This window comes from Chionomys nivalis, chromosome 17 (assembly GCF_950005125.1).
Source record: "Chionomys nivalis chromosome 17, mChiNiv1.1, whole genome shotgun sequence".
Taxonomy (NCBI): Eukaryota; Metazoa; Chordata; class Mammalia; order Rodentia; family Cricetidae; genus Chionomys; species Chionomys nivalis.
In genome coordinates, this window is record NC_080102.1 from 10,671,837 (window position 1) to 10,691,929 (window position 20,093).

The 20,093-nt window shown below is 35.0% G+C and overlaps 1 protein-coding gene across 1 annotated transcript in view; it reads right to left on the reverse strand.

Moving 5' to 3' along the window:
* Positions 1-12,137: 12,137 nt before the first annotated feature.
* The window catches only part of Csmd3 (CUB and Sushi multiple domains 3), a 916,841-nt gene continuing 908,885 nt past the window's right edge, over positions 12,138-20,093 (reverse strand). Inside the window, exons 68-71 of the mRNA XM_057791849.1 lie at positions 19,356-19,468; positions 16,770-16,857; positions 15,250-15,385; positions 12,138-14,002 (exon numbers count right to left, since the gene is read on the reverse strand). Of these exons, the coding sequence (XP_057647832.1) occupies positions 13,843-14,002; positions 15,250-15,385; positions 16,770-16,857; positions 19,356-19,468 (497 nt within the window). The 3' untranslated portion in view covers positions 12,138-13,842. The remainder of the gene's footprint in view (positions 14,003-15,249; positions 15,386-16,769; positions 16,858-19,355; positions 19,469-20,093) is intronic.

Consider the following 20,093-nt stretch of genomic DNA (forward strand, 5'->3'; position numbering starts at 1 on the left):
CATGACTGATAACAGATGAACTACTATGTAGAGTAAAATCAATGAAAATTTCTGCAAGAGAATTTGGAATGCCTTTTAGATTGATGCATCAAGTTTTAGGTGAATGTACAGCGCTGAAAATTTTAATGCAGGAATTCTTTTTTAAAGATACATTAATCTAGGGAGGGGGAAGGAGGGAGAGTGGGGGAGCAGGAGGAGAATGGGAGGATGGGAAGAAGTGTAAATTTTTGAATGGAAAAATAAAATAAAAATAAAAAAGATATATTAATCTTATCTTGATATTTTCCCAACTATAACACTGTACACATGCTTTTTTATAACTACTTATTTTAATAATATCTTTTCTGCAAGCACCAAACTTACCATTTTTATCTACCAATTAGCATCTTTCCTAAATATTCATTTTTAATTTATAAGGATATCTATCTATATATCTATATCTACATCTATATCTATCTATCTATCTATCTATCTATCTATCTATCTATCTATCTATCTATCTATCTATCTATAGATAGATCTTATTAATATGAAATTGAGGTACACACCAAAAATCTACATGGTAAAATAATGAGTATATTTGTATTGGTAATCTTATTTTAAGGTATTTGATAGGATTTTCAAAAAGTCATATCTCATGTATTTTATAGCTTTTATTTTAAATCAATAGGAAGAGCAGAAACAATTCAGTTTTTGTGAGTCAAAATTTTGTTGTGGCTAATAGTTGCATTTAGTCCAAAGGAAAATACGCGTGATAAACAGAAAAATCAGCCTCTTCCATCCAGCAGCTCTCTCAGTACAATTATCGAGGATTTGGTTTTCTGTAAGGCAGCATGGCACAGTAGATGGGCTATGGTATTACCTGGTTGACTATGAATCTAACCATTATTATTAGATGTTCATTGTCAATTAACCCAGAAACATGTTTCACCAAAATTCTATACAAAGACAAAACACAAAAATTGCCAAATCACAAAGTGGTGAATTTCCTTATTTCTATCACTATGAGGAACCTCTATTTCTTTCCCAATTAAGCTAAAATATGTCTGGTGTTTAGTGCACAACATATGTCAAATTATTCCAGAAATATCTCAGCTACCCGTGTCTAGTAGGAATCTATATGTAATGGAGGAAACTAGATTTCACACATATAATGGTGAAGGACAGTGTGTACCATGTGGAGCCGCTCTCTACTTATTTCAACCACACGGTGTCAAACAATACTGCCATAAATAGGTATGTTTTGTTATTTTATATGTGTTCTGGTATTACTATTTGAATAAACTCCTTGAGCTAATAAGGGCTTCTGTATGCACAAAACTTTCTTCATGAATAAGCAGAAAATCGAACTCTTTATATTTTTGGTTGTGAGCCTAGCCTTTAACGGCTGAGCCATCTCTGAAGGAGAGTGAGCACGAGCAAGGAACTCAGGACGGCGAGGGGTGCACCCACACACTGAGGCAATGGGGATGATCTATCGGGAACTCACCAAGGCCAGCTGGCCGGGGACTGAAAAAGCATGGGACAAAACCGGTCTCGCTGAACATAATGGACAATGAGGACTACTGAGAACTGAAGAACAATGGCAATGGGTTCTTGATCCTATTGCATGTAATGGCTTTGTGGGAGCCCAGGTAGTTTGGATGCTCACCTTAATAGACCTGGATGGAGGTGGGTGGTCCTTGGACCTCCCACAGGGCAGAGAAACCTGCTTACTCTTTGGGCTGAGGAGGAAGGAAGACTTGATTGGGGGAGGGGGAGGGAATGGGAGGTGGTGGCGGGGAAGAGGCAGAAATCTTTAATAATTAAATTAATTAATTAATAAAAAAAAGAAAAAAATAAGCAGAAAATCAATACAGAACTTCATCTAAATTATGAACATGAAAATCAGAGAAAAAGGAAAATTTTGTTTTATAGTTCTCTTAGTGCTTTCTACTATTTGAAGCAAGGAAATGCCTCAAACTGGAAAATCATTATCAACTCTGCTTTAATTGTACATTGGTTACTAGCAATCTGTCATGATAGGCAGAATGTGTGATAGAAAATGGAAAGTTTCCTAGTTTAGACATGGCACTACTACATAACAGCATACGGAAGAAAGATGGCATCTACTAATATTGGCCAGACAACATTGCATATATTCAATAGTTAGGATGAGCATAGCTCCTACAACAAATTTTACTTTACTGTGAAAAAGCCTGGAAGGGTGTCCTTGGAAGTATAAGTTAGAAGAGTTGTACCATTCGGGGATTCTCAACTTGTGAATCAGAGCACTTTTGGGGTCACCTATCAGACAATCTGCATATGTGATGTGCATAGTACAATTCATAACAGTGGAAAAAATACAGTTATGAAGTACCAACAAAATAATTTGTGGTTGGGGTTACCACAACATGAGGAAACATATTAAGGGCCATAGTATTGGGAAGGTTGAAAAGGGTGGGTTTGCAATATAATGGAACATGGTCACAAGAATGTCAGTGTCCTGTGTCATGACAATGGTGAACTGAGGTGAGTGCTGTCTTGTTTGCCTGTGTGTACTTGCTAACATTCCTACAAAGGGAGGCAGAAGGATACATGCCTCGGCTCTCAGCTGACTGTGATGCACGGAGTCCTGCATAGAGAAACAAACAGTTCCAATTCCATCTTTCTCACACTGCTTTCTCACACATCACAGTTAGAAAAATTCAGGATTTCAAAATAAATGTTACAGCACTGCTATAAGATCTTCCATTATAATTATTTTTTACAGACCTAACAAAGTCTATACAGATTCACCTCATTGATTCTCAAAGAAAATTCCTTGAAGATAAAATCCATGTCCATACATTGAGCAAAACCTTCACTTTTCTACCAAAATAGTTTTGTGGGTTATTATCTTTGAAGTGACAGTATGCCAGCATTGTTGGAAGCTAAATTGTTTTTAAATATTGTTATTGCTGAATCCATTACAGAAATAAGTATCAAATACTGCATATATCAACATTTGAGACTTGTTTACAAAAAAGATTCACTGTTTTAATTTTCGATTAAGTGGTTCTTAAAATATCAAATCTACTAATTACAGTCATTAATTATTAATGGGTGGTAATTTCTAACACAATCACAGGTCAGTGACTATTTTCTGTGTAGATAAACAAAACATGATTTTAAGCCTCAGACCAAATGTCTATTTTCGATTTTTTTAATTGAATCATAGGTTGCCAGAATAATTATTTTAAGCCAAAAGAGTATTGATTTTCCTTCTGTACATATAGAATATCATTAAATATAGGATTTACCTGTGTCATTGGAAAGAAGTCAAACTTTCACATTTGCAGATGATATGATTTTATAAGTGAACCCATAAGTAAACCCAAAATTTCTATGAGGGAACTCCTACAGCTGATAAACCCCTTCGGTTGTAGCAGGAGGCCACTTGTTGGTTCCCAGCTGCATAGCCTCAAAATAATCACACAGAAACTATATTAATTAAATCACTGCTTAGACCCTTAGCTCTAGTTTCTTATTGGCTAACTCTTACATATTAATTTAACCCATTTATATTAATCAACTTATCACCACATGACTGTGGCTTACCTGCAAGATTCCAACCTGCATCTGTCTCCGGCAGCTCCTTGGTTTTTCTCTGACTGCACCCTTCTTACTTCCAATATTCGGCTTAGTTTGCCCAGCCTAGCTAATTCCTGCCCTGCTGTAAGCCGAAAGCAGTTTTTTATTCATTAATGGTAATTACAGCATACAGAGGAAAACCCCACATCACCTCCCCTTTTCTATTTAAATGAAAAGAAATGTTTTAACTTTAACATAGTAAATTTACATATAACAAAACATGTATCAAATAAGAATTACAGCAACAATATTTATATCTATTTTATCTTTTACCATAACTAAGGAAAACTATAACTTAACAAATCTTCATTTCCATCAGAGACTCCAGAAGAATATAATATTACCTAAGTAAACAGGAGGTTCATTGTAAGCAACTTCCAAAACTCTAGAATTGACAGAGACATTTCACTGCCTGGACAGTCATCCAATGTTCTTTTGTACTGTTGGGGCATCCATCTTCAGCCTACAGGCCCATAGTATCCAACACACTTTTCCATGAAGCAGGAAATTTCAAAGACAGTAGTGCCTATATTGGCAGTTTGTCAGTCACTTTCTTTTGTATCCTGCAGAATGTCTCACAAACTCTTTTATGAAGCAGGAACTCTGAAGGATCATCTCACCTTTAGGCAAGTTCAACAGTCATTTCTCTGCAGGTTCTACATGTCCAGCTCATCAAGCATTACAAGAAAAAGCAGTTTCTTTCCCAAATGGCTTACCAACACCATAAGAAGCCTCTTCGATGCCCATCTTACTCTTGAGGTAAATGGTGCTGCCAGGAGCAGATGTATCTCATTGTCATGAAAGTCCTAAGTTCTTAAACATTTTAAATGCCATATTCTGTAGCCTTTGAAAGGTTTGAAGAATGTGTATCCATCTGAAATACATCTCTGTACAACTCAAAAATCTAACTAACATGATTACAAGCTTGATGATTATCTATTAACCTATATTTCTTAATTAATAATGATTTAAAAATAATAAATAGTAAAGACGGAAAGGAGAGAGAAAAAGGAAGGGAGGTAGGAAGGAAGTAAGGTAGAAAGAAAGAAAGAAAGAAAGAAAGTAAGAAAGAAAGAAAGAAAGAAAGAAAGAAAGGAAGGAAGGAAGGAAGGAAGGAAGGAAGGAAGGAAAGAAAGAACAAAATAGAGGATATATCTACTCCAATACATTGCTAAAGAATATGAACTCATTAACACCCATTAGTTTTACTCAATGAAAGAATTAAAATAAATCAAGTGGGATCTATGAAGCCTTCAAACAATAGTTAAAAAATGAATAAAGAATGTGTGACATCTTTATAAACCAGAGCATTTATTCTTAGAAGAATGTTGGTGTTGTCATAGGTCAGACATTGAGTGATTCTGAGAGAACCCAAATAACTCAAATGTCTAGAATATATGCAGATGAGCTACACATCTTAGAACCTAGGTATTTCATAGGATCTTAGGCAACCCTAAAATTAATTTGAATGGAATATTATACTGGATGGTATGTGGAAATCTTTACATTCCACTGTTTGTAGATTTAGGGGACTAAATAGCACTAAAAGCAAAACTACTAAATCATACCCTGTGGCAAATCTTGACCAAAGACCTTATAATAATCTTCCTACCCCTTTTGAGTGCCTTAATGAGACTAGGTAGAAGTAAAGTCAACTTATTCTTCCATGTGTAAAGAAAAATCCTTTTTTGAGATAGATTTATTACTCAATGTGTTCCTGACATCATAAGAAAATTACAAAATCATTCCTGGGCCCTTAGACTCTCACTGATGGTCTACTACATATAGCTCATTCCCTTTTCTAGAGTTATGAATGGGAGGAGGAATGAAGGAGGGAGAATGGAATGGGGATAAAGCTACCAGAGAGACAGAACCAGTCTGTGAACTTCTTGGAGCCTTTTAAGAATAATGATCTGTCAATACTCCTCTGTTGGAAGAAATAAACTAAAAATTCTTTGTCTTTTAGGAGACAGATCCCTGAATATAAATAACATAAATATTGTATGTCGAGAGGGTATATTGTCTCAAATAATGATAAAATTCTTGGGCTGACAAAACCCTTGGCTCCAGGTGGCCTTCATGTCAATAATCACTATCAATCAGTAAATCTTTTAACTGCAGGTATGAATGTAAGTTTTCTAGTTGATAGTGGTGGCTCCTATTTCATCCTTCTCTCATAATCTAGTAAATTCATTCCTGATTTTTGGGTTACATGCATCAATCAGACTCTATTTTTTATTAACAAATTTATTATTCTTTGGGAATTTCATGTCATTCACCCTAATTATGCTCATCTTCCAGTCTCCGCATATCTGCCCCTCACCTTAGCAGTGCCCTCATGAAAGAAAACGAAAAAATTAAACCAAAAGAAAACAGCACAACAACAACAAAACAAAACAAGTGAACAAAACCCTTTTTGCTCCTCCATGTTTCCTGCCTCTCCAACATCTCTTCATTTGTCTTAGTGGTGTGGTACACACTATACCCTGCTGTACAATCAGTTCTACTTTAAATGTTCAGTGCAATAAGTCATTGTTCTGGCTCAAGTTCTCTGCTTTCTGGTATACCGTCTTCAAAGGTACCTCACCAAAACTCCTCAGGGATATCCCAGGCCACCATAAGTCCCGGAGATCCTTATTATCAAGTTTACTTCACTTTTATATTGTCTATGTTTAACTTAATCTTGGCTCATAATTTTCTTATGATACCCAAGCATCATCTTTTCTATAAGACAGATTTACCACCAAAAGTGAGGGTACCAAATTATTTTCAACATCTTACAAAAATGACAGTAACAACTAGGATTGCCTGTCTGTCAAAGAAAATGACTCATTGTTGATAGATCTCTCTAACCCATAAGTATGCGCCAATCATATGCCAAATACAGAAAATTCAACAACAAAGATATAAATAGATTAAAGCACTGTTAGGGTTCTTCTCACCAGTCTCTTTTCTCATGCCTGAATCCTTAATGGAATTTCAAGCACTTATCAGTAAATTCCTTTGTTAGGGGATTTTAATAGCACTAACCTCTCTGTTAAACTCCAGGGAGTCTGTTAAAATGTCTAAAGGAGGCTACACAATGGTTCAAGCACTTGATATTACAAATGCAGCTATTATTTATATATTCGGTGCTCCTTAATGCCTACACATTGTGAACTCAAACCCTTACTATTGTCCAATACTCAACAGGCCTAGATTTTAAAGATGTTCTATGTGTACTGCCATTGCTTCTAAGAATCAATTTGGTTTTGCCACTGAATGGGCTGATGCTCAAGGATGGAATAGACAACTTACCAATCGTGTCCTTCCCTGATGTTTTAAAGACAGAGCACATAATTTTGGATAAGACCTAGCTAGGTCCTCAAATGTGTTAACAAGACAGTGAAATGGCATTTTAACATATATTAAACATATATGTTAAACATATGATATTAACATAGGTGATCTCACCTGTTCCCTTCATTGAATGAGACCCCAAACCACCAATAAACCATGAAATTCCCTGGCAGATAATATAAAGTTTTAATGCCCAAGGCATCTTCCTCAGCCTTATACTTAGGATTCATTCTAAGTAAGGGCATAGTGCTATCTCAGTTGAATGTAGAAAAGTTATTCAGGCAATCCCAATTCTTGGTGATAGAAAATATATTAAGGGTTTTGGGGGAATTATCAGGTTAATAAATATCAGCTTTGATATAAAACCTTAATGAGAAGTTATAAACAAATTCCCCTTACGTTGGGCACAAAAGGAGATAAATTAAATCCTATGCTCAAATTTTTTTTATTTATTTATTTATTAAAAATTTCCACCTCCTCCTCTCCTCCCATTTCCCTCCCACTCCCCCCACTCCCTCTACTCCCCCTCCCTCTTCAGTCCTAAGAGCAGTCAGGGTTTCCTGCCCTGTGGGAAGTCCAAGGTCCTCCCCACTCCATCCAGGTTTAGGAAAATGAGCATCCAAACAGACTAAGGCCAGCTGAATCAAGTACTGATAATAGTTGTCAGTGCCGTTCTCAACTACAAATGAGACATCTATCTCTTATCCCATTGTGAAGGCTCAGAGATTATTACAAAAGATGAAGGATGGATTTTTTAAGAGTCTAAGTTTAGAGAAGACTGAAGAATAACAGTATTTTCTTGATATGCCAGAACTGCTATACTCATGAATACACAGCAGCCCTTGTTGCTCACATAAGATCTGTATAACACCAAGCATCAACACATTCTAGCGTGGAGTATGAAAAGGTTCTTAAGCCTCCACTGGGGAGATATGAACAGGTAATGGCTTTGGGAGAATAAGGGACAGTTTTTATTAAGCAATTATCCTGATTGCTTGAACATGCTCATGTGGATGCCCCCATAAATAGAAATATAGGAAGGGACAAAATATATCAATGCTTTGCTTTTTTTTAATTTCACTTTTCTTTTTAGTATTTATTTCCTTTTTAAAATTGTAAATACATTCTTTTCATATCAATACTTCCTGTACAGTCCCCTTCCTCAAATCCTTTCAGCTCTCCTACCTCCTCTCTCCTCCAGATTTACTCCCTTTCTGTTTCTTCAGAGAGACTACAGGCAAAGAGGACAAGACAAGATACAATAAGACAAGGCTAAATCCCTCATATCAAGGTGACCTAGTAGATGAAAAAATGTCTCTGGGCAAGCAAAAGAGTAGTTTGAAATAGGGACGTGGGAATGGATCAAGGAAATACATGGGATGGTTGGGGAAAGAATGATAACATGATTAGCAAGAAGTTATGAAAGATTTAGAAAAGTATGTTTAATAAAAGATTTCTTCTCAAGGTTTCTGTTTTAAGTTTACTACAAACAGGCAAGCCATTAAGCTGCACATTGCTGAAGCACAAGAATGTGTCTAGAAATTTAACAAAAGATTTAGCTTAATCCCTGGATTTATAGAATATTTATTAAAACAAAAATATTTAACTAAGGATGGTGCTTATGACTAAGGTAGTATTCTTATGGCTGTTCAGTTGGAGTACTGTATTACACATTACCAAGGTTAAGGTCATGGGTATATTCCTGAACATTCCACTAATACCTCATATATTTACATCATTTGTATAATCAGATTTGAATCCATCAGTCGCTACCCTACTTTCTGTTGTCTAGATTTGAAATTAGATGATCAAATTTACATGTTGGAAACAGGTTAGACCTATTAGAATCCCAGTAATGATCCTATTAGCTTTGGGGCGCTGTTGATCTAACTTAATTTTATCTCCTTAATTTACTCACCTTAGTGATCCTGTGACAGTTTAATTCCATCTACCTAAATACCATTCATTGTTCGCTGTGGCCTAAAAGTCAGCAAATATACAGACCCGAAAACCTTCTATGTCTTGTTTTATCCACAAATGGACATACCAACTGAACTCACATCTCCTAATAGATTTTAGAGCAATAGGTCCTGATGGGGAGAATGTTAGATAGTCAATTATATTAGAAGGCTTTTCTGTCACTGAGGTTGACAACCTGTCATCATCAGCAACTTACATAACCATGACTTGACATGGCCAAAATAACAGGACTGTTGGTTAGGGATGGGCTCTAAGTCTATCATAGACCTGAATAGATATGTTATGCTTGGAACAGCCAGAATGAGAATCACCAGTTGATGACAATATAACACTAAGCCTAAACTAAAATTAAATTACTATATAAGATTAGTTTTTAGTTAGACAGTTTCTGGGAAAGAACAGAAGAGACAATAGAACCCTATTGTAAGTGGCAATACAAATGGGCTGATACCTGGACAGGGCAATGCCTTTCATGGGAAGATGTCACAAAGCTCTCTTGGTCCACTTTCCATTTTCAACTTAATAGTGCTCCGTCTCACCCCAGAATAAACACTACCTGTCTTCTACTTTACCCCTGTGTGTCTGAATTCTTTGACAGAGATTACAAGGTCAAAGGGAGTCTAGAAGAAGATCATATGATAAGACCACCTCTATTTTCTTTTTTTTCTTATTTTTTTTGTTGATTTTTATTAAACTGTACATTTTTCTCTGCTCTCCTCCCTGCCTTTTCCCTCTCCCTTCAACCCTCATCCAAGTTCCCCATGCTTCCAATTTACTCAGGACATCTTGTCTTTTTAAACATAAAGCAAAGAAAACCAGTCTACAAAACACAATCCCAGAGAATTTAGACAACAATGAGGATACTAAGAGAGACTTGCATAGAACTAATCTACATGGGAAGTAGAAAAAGACCAACTCTATTTTCACAACCATGCTAATATTTACAAAAAAGTTTGGGACATGTGAAAGTTTAAACAAGAATTTCTTGCTTTATATTTTGCAGTATGATTTGAATATAGATGTTCTTACTTTTACAAGACTAATAAACTTTCTACACAGAGGGACTATTAAAGTTGGGAAAGTATCTGGCCTGTATTCACTACTTCCATTGTTTCTATTCTGAAGAAAGCAACCAAATGTCTGGTGTTTTCTTTTATTCCCCAACAGCTTCTAAATCTACTCATAAATTACTTCAGAATACTAAACTCATGAAAGTGATGACAGAAAGCTATTTTTCAAAGTTTACAACATGTATATCTTCTTAGATTAATATTCCCTTACCTCTAGTCATCCTGGAAAAAGGATATCAATCTTTTTAAATCTCAAATTCCAATGTGTGTGTGTGTGTGTGTGTGTGTGCGCGCGTGCATCCTTGCTGTCATGCAACAGCACCCATGTGGAGATGGTAGGTGATTCTCTCCTTCCTTTATGTGGGTCCTAAGGACAAAGCTCAGATCATATGGCTGAGAGGCATGAACCTCTCTCTCTACTGGCATAAACTATTTTTTAACATTATTTAAACTGTGCTTACTTTAAATTTATAAGTATTCAAAAGTTAATGCTTTAACAAGCGGTATGTTCTGATTTTCCTTTAAAAAGTTTAACACTCCTTACTGACCTTTTAATCTATATGATGTCCCTTTTTTCTACCACCTCACTTGTGAACGTACCACATGACAAAGCAAATCTTCGCCAGGATCGCTCCACAGTCCTTTTTATCAAAAGACTCTCAGGGAGACTTACATGTTTAATTTTTTTTAACATTTAAAAAATGAAATAAGGCATTGCAATAATTATTTTAAATTTCCCTGAAAATACTATGAACTGTGAAAAGGTTAAAGATTGCAGAAAATTTTAAATAAATAACAAAAACTAAAAGACTGGAAAATATATAAAGAAGACACATATCAAGGGAGACATCAAAATAGAAAAAAACAGAGGGAAAGGAGCACAGAGGCAAATAAGAAATACAAAGGAAAAAAAGAAAATATACTAAAATTGTGAGTAAAAGGAAGAGTTACAAAGTTAATAAAGAATGAAAAATTCAGGCTGGAATGGATCAAGGATACAAAGACTCAAAAATACAGACTTCCTCTTAGGTTGTAGAATTGCTTTAGTAATATTGAATTAATCAATGTATTATGACCATAACATTACAGAAACAATAACTTCCCAGAACACAATGTGTACATTTTCCATTTATGTGTGGAATTACTTCATTTGCTTAAAAATATATTTCTTTGCATGGTATGTAGCTGCTGTTGAGCTCTTATCTATGTAACTTCTTAAAGCAGAAGGATCTTTAATAAAATATACCACAGAAGTATTTGAGATTACCATTATGTGTAAATTTGTACAGTATCACTAAAAGTCTATTTGAGGACTGTTTTAAGTCAGGCTCTATGGCACTGACCTATTACAAAAATATTATTGAGCCATGTGTCAGAGATTTGTCTAGATGAGTTTTGAAGAGAAATCTTTCTAACCTTCCAGAAAGGAGATAAAACCTCAACTTCCTCAGATGAGACTGAAACGAAGATATTGTCTTGTGAAGGAGTAAAAGGGCATCTTGTTTCGTAATACCAAATTTAAATACTGCACAGAGAATAGGACACCTCCTTAGTGAGGAACAAATCAGCAGGGAAAGAAACTGGTTAGCTAAATAAATCTTTAAAACTTCCCATTTTACCATGAAGTTATCTATCAGCATGACCCTCTCCTTCCCCACACATTTCTTCTTCCTAATGAAAAGGTAGCCTGCCCATGCCTGTTTCACTTCTTGCCTAGCAGTCAATAAAATACCTTTATTTTACAAAAACTCTTGTCAATGGATCATATTACAGGGGCCTCCTGTAGTGAGCCCTTGATTGCTAGTGGAATTAATTATATTTACTGGGATTCTATTTTCCTACAAAAGATTGTCACATTTATAAGTAGAAAACAGAGGGAGAAACTATAGTTTATTACCTGGTGTAACATAAATATGGCATGCAATTGGGGAACATTTTAAAAAGAACCAAGGAAAAACTGAGCTGTGCCTGGCTTTTACTAACCAGAAGAGCATTATGTGAGCTTGAAAAGAATACACATTTTACAAAAGCAATTATCCTTTTTTATTTGTTTACATTGCACTGAAAATTTACATCATACTTTTACAAATTTTTTTATCATAAAAATATACTTCTTTACAAAAGTGTATGCATTAATATAAGAGGAGTAGCCAGTTGCAGAAGAAACGTTGTTTAAACAAGATCTTAAACATATTAACCTTAACATTAGTGAGTGAATCATTGTTATTGCAGTCATTTGAATAAACAAGAATAAATAACAGATGGCATAAAATTTAAAACCGCATCCTGTCAGTAGAATACAATGTTGAGAAAATTGTATGAATTTCCAAAACAATGTATCTCAAAGTGTTTTACAAGAAATTCACTAAATGTAGAGATAGCGCCAAGCGGTGCTCCCAGGTGCAATGGTTTCTTGTAGGCACTCTTGTCTCGTGATACAAAAAGCAAGACCCTTCACAGAACAATCCCTATTTGAAATGGAAAACAACAAAGAGTCCACAATGGATATGTATTTTATTCAGTGAAATGAAACACGATAAAAATAAAGACGAAGACAATGCCCTATGAAACAAAAGTACCAGCACTACTGCATGATGTAGCTTTAAATGAGCTAACAGTAACATATAAACTTGTTTTAATCAGACAATGAGAAACACTGGCTGTACCTGATACCTACTTCTTAAAAATAGGGTATAGACAGAACGTTCAAAACCTGTGAAAATTTGATGAACACATATATTTGGGAAGCAAATGTATACTATTGATCTGAAAGAACATTTTTTTTTTTTGGTTCTTTTAGTCATTAAGTTGAGGGGTAGATCAGAATATGTTGTACTTTGTTCAAAGAAACTATAAAGTATCAAAAGTGGAAAAATCAAAAGTTCAGCTAGAAGACTATGCAGACATCATAAATTAAATGCAGATGTAATTGAGTTACTCTATCAAAACCATGAAAGTGCTTGGTTAAAAAAGTAATGATACCAAGTTGATGTCTCAGTTAATGTCAAAATAGGCATCTTTACAGATAATTTTTTTGAGCCTAAATACTGTTGAGATGACAAAGTATATTGAGGCAAACATGTAAAGAATATCCTATACCCAATAGATAAAACTCTTTCCTTGACAATAGAGAAATAAGAAAGGTCACATAATGACCTTGCCATTTGCAGGAACTTGAAAATGATTCTAAATTAGTACTAGCTGCTTTTTAAAAAAATAAGTACAGAATGCCAGATTGGAGTGGGCAAACAACCTCATTTCTTCTGTGTCATCAATTAGCTCATAATTATTTAAAGATGTGTGTCATTCCTAAATATCCAAGGAAATGAGGAAAATAATGCCTGGGATAAACAAGAATGAATTGCAGACATGTGGTACAAACTACAGACATGTGGGCGGGATGTAGCTTATGACAGCAAAGAGAAGTCAGTGACCTATTGACTCTGGTAAGTATAGCTCTTATTTCTACCCTATATCATTTTTAACCCAGTCCCTCTAATATAGTTTATAAAGCACAGAAATACTGATAGTGGATGCTCCTCCAATATATGCAAATAAGTTTATGTTTTAGAATAATCTCCTTTTTTAAAAAAGCAAATAAACTGTGAGCAAGCACTCCCAGAGTGCAGCCAGATCTCTGTAAAACTCTCCATGGTACACATGAAGAAGAATTTTGATCCAGTTTATGAAAAAAAAAAAAAAAACACTCTTCTCTGTCATTCCTCAGGAAAAGGTGACCCAGCAAGTCCTGAAAAGTGTGCTTTGTTTAGCAGTGAACTAAAAGTGCACTGTTCAGTGTGTCGATTTCCAGGATTCTGAAGAAGGCAACGTGTTGCCCGTGTTATACCATTGTGCAAACTGTGTTCAAGTTGGGGTCAAATCGTACTGCCTTCCCCTCCACAGACTTGGCATTGGTGTCATACATGGGGTTCTCAAAGGCTGCTTGGCCGTTGTTATTTTCATGAACAGAACATCCTGTGTACTGTGTTTTGGGTGCAGTCCTGTTTATAAAAACAACATTGATAGTTGCATGTTAGGGTGTTTTGAGAAACAGCAGACTAAAGTTCAACAATTTAGGAATGAACTCATTCAAACAAAATAATACCTCACACAATGTAACATTGTTTAACAAGAATTGAACAGTGATGAATGATACCGTGAGTAAAATCTTAAAAGATTTACTGTTCTTAGGAAATAAGACCAAACATGAAAGAGCCAAAAGAAGAAAAGTGAGTGTTGTAGTTCTTTGTATTGGGATGAAGTTTGAAGGTGGTGGGGGAAATTAGAAAGGAACTACTAATGAATTCACATTCCCTTTGGGTGGATAATTGCACTCTGTAACTCCATTGGCAAGAACTCAGATGACTCAGTGGGTGTCCCCAATAGGATTGTGTTATGCAGTTGAAATGTTGTTAAAATTATGTATATATTATATCAAAATATGAATATATGTATAATAAAAAAGTATTAATATATGTATAAGATATACATATATTTTATATAACTATATAATATTAAATGACTCATTTTTACATAGCAAGACAGATATAAATAAAAACATTAGTTTCGGAGAGAATGTACTTAAGTAGGTAAGTATGTAAATGTGAATATATACTTAAATATATTTAATTGAATTCTTTGATTTTTTTGTAGATTTTTACTTGATAAAGGATTTTCCCAAATAATAGAGATATATTAGTGAAGCTCCCCCAAAAGGCTGTAAAACATAGGATATATGTGACTGAGTAATCATATGTAATACTATTTATTTGATCTATCACAAGCATAACATATCCATTAAATAATCTGCAAACAATAGAAGCTGAATGATAAATTAAAAGATGACCATCTGTCAACCAGGGTAAAAGTACTCAAGACTGCCATGTGAACCTGAACTTTCTAGATTTTTACCATAAATCTAACAGCATTTAGTGTCATTTCAATTCAAACCTTAACAAACATTCAGTATCTCTAAATTACCAATATTAATAATTTATGAATAATATGTACAATAAGTTATGTCCCAAGAAAATCAAAGACAAAATGAGGAATGATAAGGTTGAATCACGTGCAATCTAACAGAGTGATTTCTGCTATGCACATGTGGTAGAATCCAGGAGGATTATAACAGCTATGCACACAGATTATAACAACACATAAAAAAGAAATGTGGAGCATAGGTAATATGATGGAAATGACATGAAAAGAAAGTTTTAGTAAATATTGTCATTGAAGTCACACATCTTACCTTTGTTTATAAAGATAAAACCCAAATCCTGCAAATATAAGTGCAAAAAAAGGCACAAGAATCGCAATGGCCACGGAACTACTGTTGGTACCATGAGGTTGATTTGAAGAATTTGACCCTTCTGAAGTATTCAGTCCTAATGGAAAGAACTCAAGTAAGTCATCGACCAAAAAAATCAACTCAGGCTTATAATTGATTTCTACATTTAATTACCAAACAGTTTATTCTATTTTTCAGTGAGAAAAAAAAGATTTTCCAAGGTTTAGGGTAGGAATGGAGATGAAGAAGCAGATAATAGCACTTTACTTAAGGAAATTGATTCTTTTTATACACCTGTATTTGAAATACAGTGTTGTAAGTACTAGGGCATGTGAGCTGAAATCTGTGCATCCAGTTACTTTACTGTATAAACAGTCAACATCTGTGAATGCTGTATACTATTTTCAAAACAGCACAAATTTAGGTGGTATAGTACACGAAATGATAAATTATTATTTTTATTTATAAAGAGTTAATATACTATTTATTTTTATTAATATGTATTTAATGGCATAGATGGTAAGTTTTAAGTAATATTTCATCTCTTATTTAAATATTTCATATATTTATACAATAAGTTTTGACCACATTGATGCCAATACTTCCCTCCAGCTCTCTCTAGTTTTCTCCAGCTTATTTTGCAACTTTATGCATTTTGGTGAACATTTTTATTCAAATAATTTATAAATCTTGTCACACTTATTTTTAAATTATATCTTTTTCTCTATTTATTTCTCCAGTGACCAGGTTTGATCATACAAAAGTTTAAAGCCATGATTTGTTAGGATAAATATTAAATGATAGCTTTTAGAGTCATAATCCATTGTTTGTACCTCCATACAACAGTTTAAGAATGGAATACAGTGTGCCTCAAGTATATATACAGCAAAAGACATGTGTTTATAAATATAAGAAGATCAACAAATATGTGTGCCCATGTCAGAAGGATTATAAATGAAAACAAGAAAGCCTTGTCCATCATAGCAGAGAAACGAGTGTATTTGAAAAGAGCCAGGTTCTCAAAAGAACCCATTTCTCAACGTTATTTTTCCTTCCAGGCTTTAAAAGTTTCTCCAAGTGCCGCTACATCTTCTCAGAAGTAAGAAATTTGCTTTAATACTCAAACTGAAAAGAACTGGTATAGTTCTCAGGAGAAGAGGTAAAAATAATTTACATTTTAATATTACCATGTTATCTATGTCACTTTTTCTTCTTTGTGTTTGCTTAGGGGCAAGACAGCTTATCATACTGATGACAGATTTGATGAAACACTGAGCTTTGTAGAGTTATTACCTGAAGAAGGGATAATTTCAACAATGTGATTATTCTTTAAATGCTGTCAAATGGCTAATTGCATAGTCCTGATAATGCATAATTCAAGATATTGTAAGTGTGAAAATGTAAAGAATCATTTATGTTTTATGGTGTCTATAGTACCAATGAAATTACATGAAAATAAAAATAAAAAACAAAAATATTACCCAGTCTTTGTAGTCCAAATTGACCATAATCTTTGCCTTTAATAAATCCTTGGAATACATAAGTGGCTCCGTCAGGCTCAGCAGAAACCTGAAAATATTTGGAGTTCTAATTAAATATAAAAACTGACAACAGCTTTATTTTTTATATCTGTATAAGTACTCAATATATTCTAAAATGAACATCTGCCTTTGTTTTTTTTCCTAGTCCTCCTATGCAATGAACACATGACACAAATCTTCTATCATAAAAACAAAGGAAAAAATTTCTAATTCTAAATAATTATGATATTGATAAACAGGAGATTGTGTGTTGCTTTACCACCATCTTATAAATATAGACTAGTAAGTATATTATTCAAAATGTAAAACAATGTTTAGAAATTGAATCACAGTGTGGAGAGATGGCTCAGGATCTAAGAGTTGCCCTGCCAGGGAACTGCTGTAGGTTCCCAGCACCCACACTGGGACGTTCACCACCACCTGTAACTCCATCACTGCTGCATCGCTCTGGGCAGCTGCATGCATGTGGTGTACAAGCATACCTTCAGACAGACACAGATACAAGAAAATAGATAATAACTAAAATTATATTGGCCATTCTTCCACTCCAGAGATTCCACAGAAAGTAGATAATTTTTGTCAGTCGGGGTTCGTTCCCAGCCTCACTTTTAGCCATGGGCATGTGAGTGGCATTGATAATTGGCTAATCATAATTCTGCAGTGTCGGATCATATTTCCTATTATACTAAATGTCAGAAACCAGTAACAATATCACTTCAATCATAAAATTTCCAATCCATTTGTAAATCTTTGGAGATTGAAAATAGATTAGTGTCTGCTTTAGGGCAGGGCAGGACTGAGCGGGAAGGGAAACAAACAAGAGACCTAGGATGGGAGAAACCTTATTGAAAGAATAAAATCATTCGAAAGTAAATTTTTGGGGGACTACACCTGCAAATCTGCACAAAAAATAAAACCAGACTGAGGGGCCAATGACAATGGCACTGGGATTTGTGTCTACTGCATGTATTAACTTTTTGGGATCCTGTTCTCTTTGGATGCATACCTTGCTCAGCCTGGATGTAGTGGAGAGGGCCTTGGACTTTCCACAGTGCAGGGTGCCTTGCCCTCTCTTAGGACTGAAGGGTGTGGGGGAAGGATGTGGGGGGAGGAATGGGAGGGAAGTAGGAGGAGGGGAGGAAGTGGGAATTTTGATTGGTATGATTTTAAAGTAAAAAAAAATATAAAAAGACACAAAAAAAATAAAACCCATCAAATGTATACAAAAATGGATTAATTGGCTGGGCACTGGTGGCTCACGCCTTTAATCCCAGCACTCGGGAGGCAGAGGCAGGCAGATCTCTGTGAGTTCGAGGCCAGCCTGGTCTACAAAGGGAGTTCCAGGAAGGCTCCAAAGCTACAGAGAAACCCTGTCTCGAAAAACCAAAAAAAAAAAAAAAAAAAAAAAGGATTAATTGTAGAATATGTGATAATATTAAAATTGAGCTGTTAAAAATGGAGAGATTGCTCAGATGTTAAGAGCACTGGCTGTTCTTCCAGAGGTCCTGAGTTCAATTCCCAGCTTCCCAGCAACCTCATGGTGACTCACAACCATCTGTAATGATATATGGTGCCCCCTTCTGACCTAAAGGCATATATGCAGTTAGAATACTGTATGCATAATCAATAAATTGTTGAAAAAATGGCTCACTCTCAACTGAATACAGTGATGCTCACCTATAACAGCAACGAGGTAGGCTGAGGAAAGGGGGGTGCAAGAGTGAGGCTAATCCCAAGTCTGGGAAAAATTTGTCCAAGAAGAAAACATCAGCATGTGTCAATATATTTGAGAGTATTTCAGAGCTTCCTGACCACTTGAAAGCCTTTGGCCTCCAGGTAGTAAGTGCTTTTCCAGGCCCATCCCCAGTCCCAGAATAAGGCATAGGGTTGACCATCAAGAAAATATTCCTCCCAGCTCCCCCAAGGAAGACAAATCAATTCTTTTGGCAATCTGGATTGCAGGGATTGTTCATGCACTTGGCCATGACCACATAAAATCAAATTCTTTGAACAAGAGCAGTTCAAACTCTGATATTTTAATCAATTAATGAATGAATTGACCTCATATTAACACAGAACCTCATGTAATTCAGCAACCTGTGTAAAATAAAGACTTATGACTTCTCATTCTGTAAATGACAAAAGAGAAGATAAAATAAAATGGAAACAACTTACTGGCTCCTACTAGTGAAAATCTTTTTTTTTCATTAAATCCTATATACACAATTTTATTTACTATAAAATATAGTCTGATCTCACAGGTTTATGCTCTGCAGAGGCTTGTTTCCTTACTGTTAGCATTAGAAATCTTGATGTCAATGATCCACTTGGAATCCATTCACTTAGGATCCATGATTTATTCACATCACACACAGGGTGTCTGTGGTGAAACCGTAGTAGCATGTTTTCAATGGGAGCTTTTCATATCAATCCTTTTCAGACCACTTCATAAGCCGTTCTAAGCCCATAATAATCTATTAGTTTGTGGTTAAAATCAACCACGTGCTTTTAAGGAACTACACTTACAAAGCCATCCATGGCCCAATTTTCCTCCTTCATTTTCTTCACAGAAGCGTGGGCTGGTACTTTAATAAGATATATATGTAACATTAGGCGAGCTTCCTGGCTTTTGTAGACCCCTGAAAAACGTACACACAGTTACCTAATTTTGTAGATAGCTGTGATTCACTTTATTATCGGTAACTTTGTAAATATATTGTGGAAAACAAATAGTGTGCAAAGGAAAAATGGAAGTCCCAAGTCAAGAATGAGTTTGTACATGATACCTGATACTATGCAATATACACCTGTTTCTTATCTGAAATTACAAATTAAATCTTACCTGAATTTCTAACAACCCTAAATGCTAGAGTAAAAATGCACATAATATAGAAAAGCAAAAAACCCAGGATATCCCAAACAATCCTATACAACAAAAGAACTTCTGGAGGCATCACAATCCCTGACTTTAAACTCTACTACAAAGCTACAGTACTTAAGACAGCCTGGTATTGGCATAAAAGCAGACAGGAGGATCAATGGAATTGAATCAAAGACCTGGATATTAATCCATACAGCTTTGAACACCTGATTTTGAAAAAGAAACAAAAAAACATCAGATGGAACAAAGAAAGCATATTTAACAAATGGTGCTGGCATAACTATATCAACATGTAGAAGAATGAAAATAGAGCCATATCTATCCCCATGAACAAAACTCAAGTCCAAATGGACCAAAGACCTCAACATAAAGCCAGCCAAACT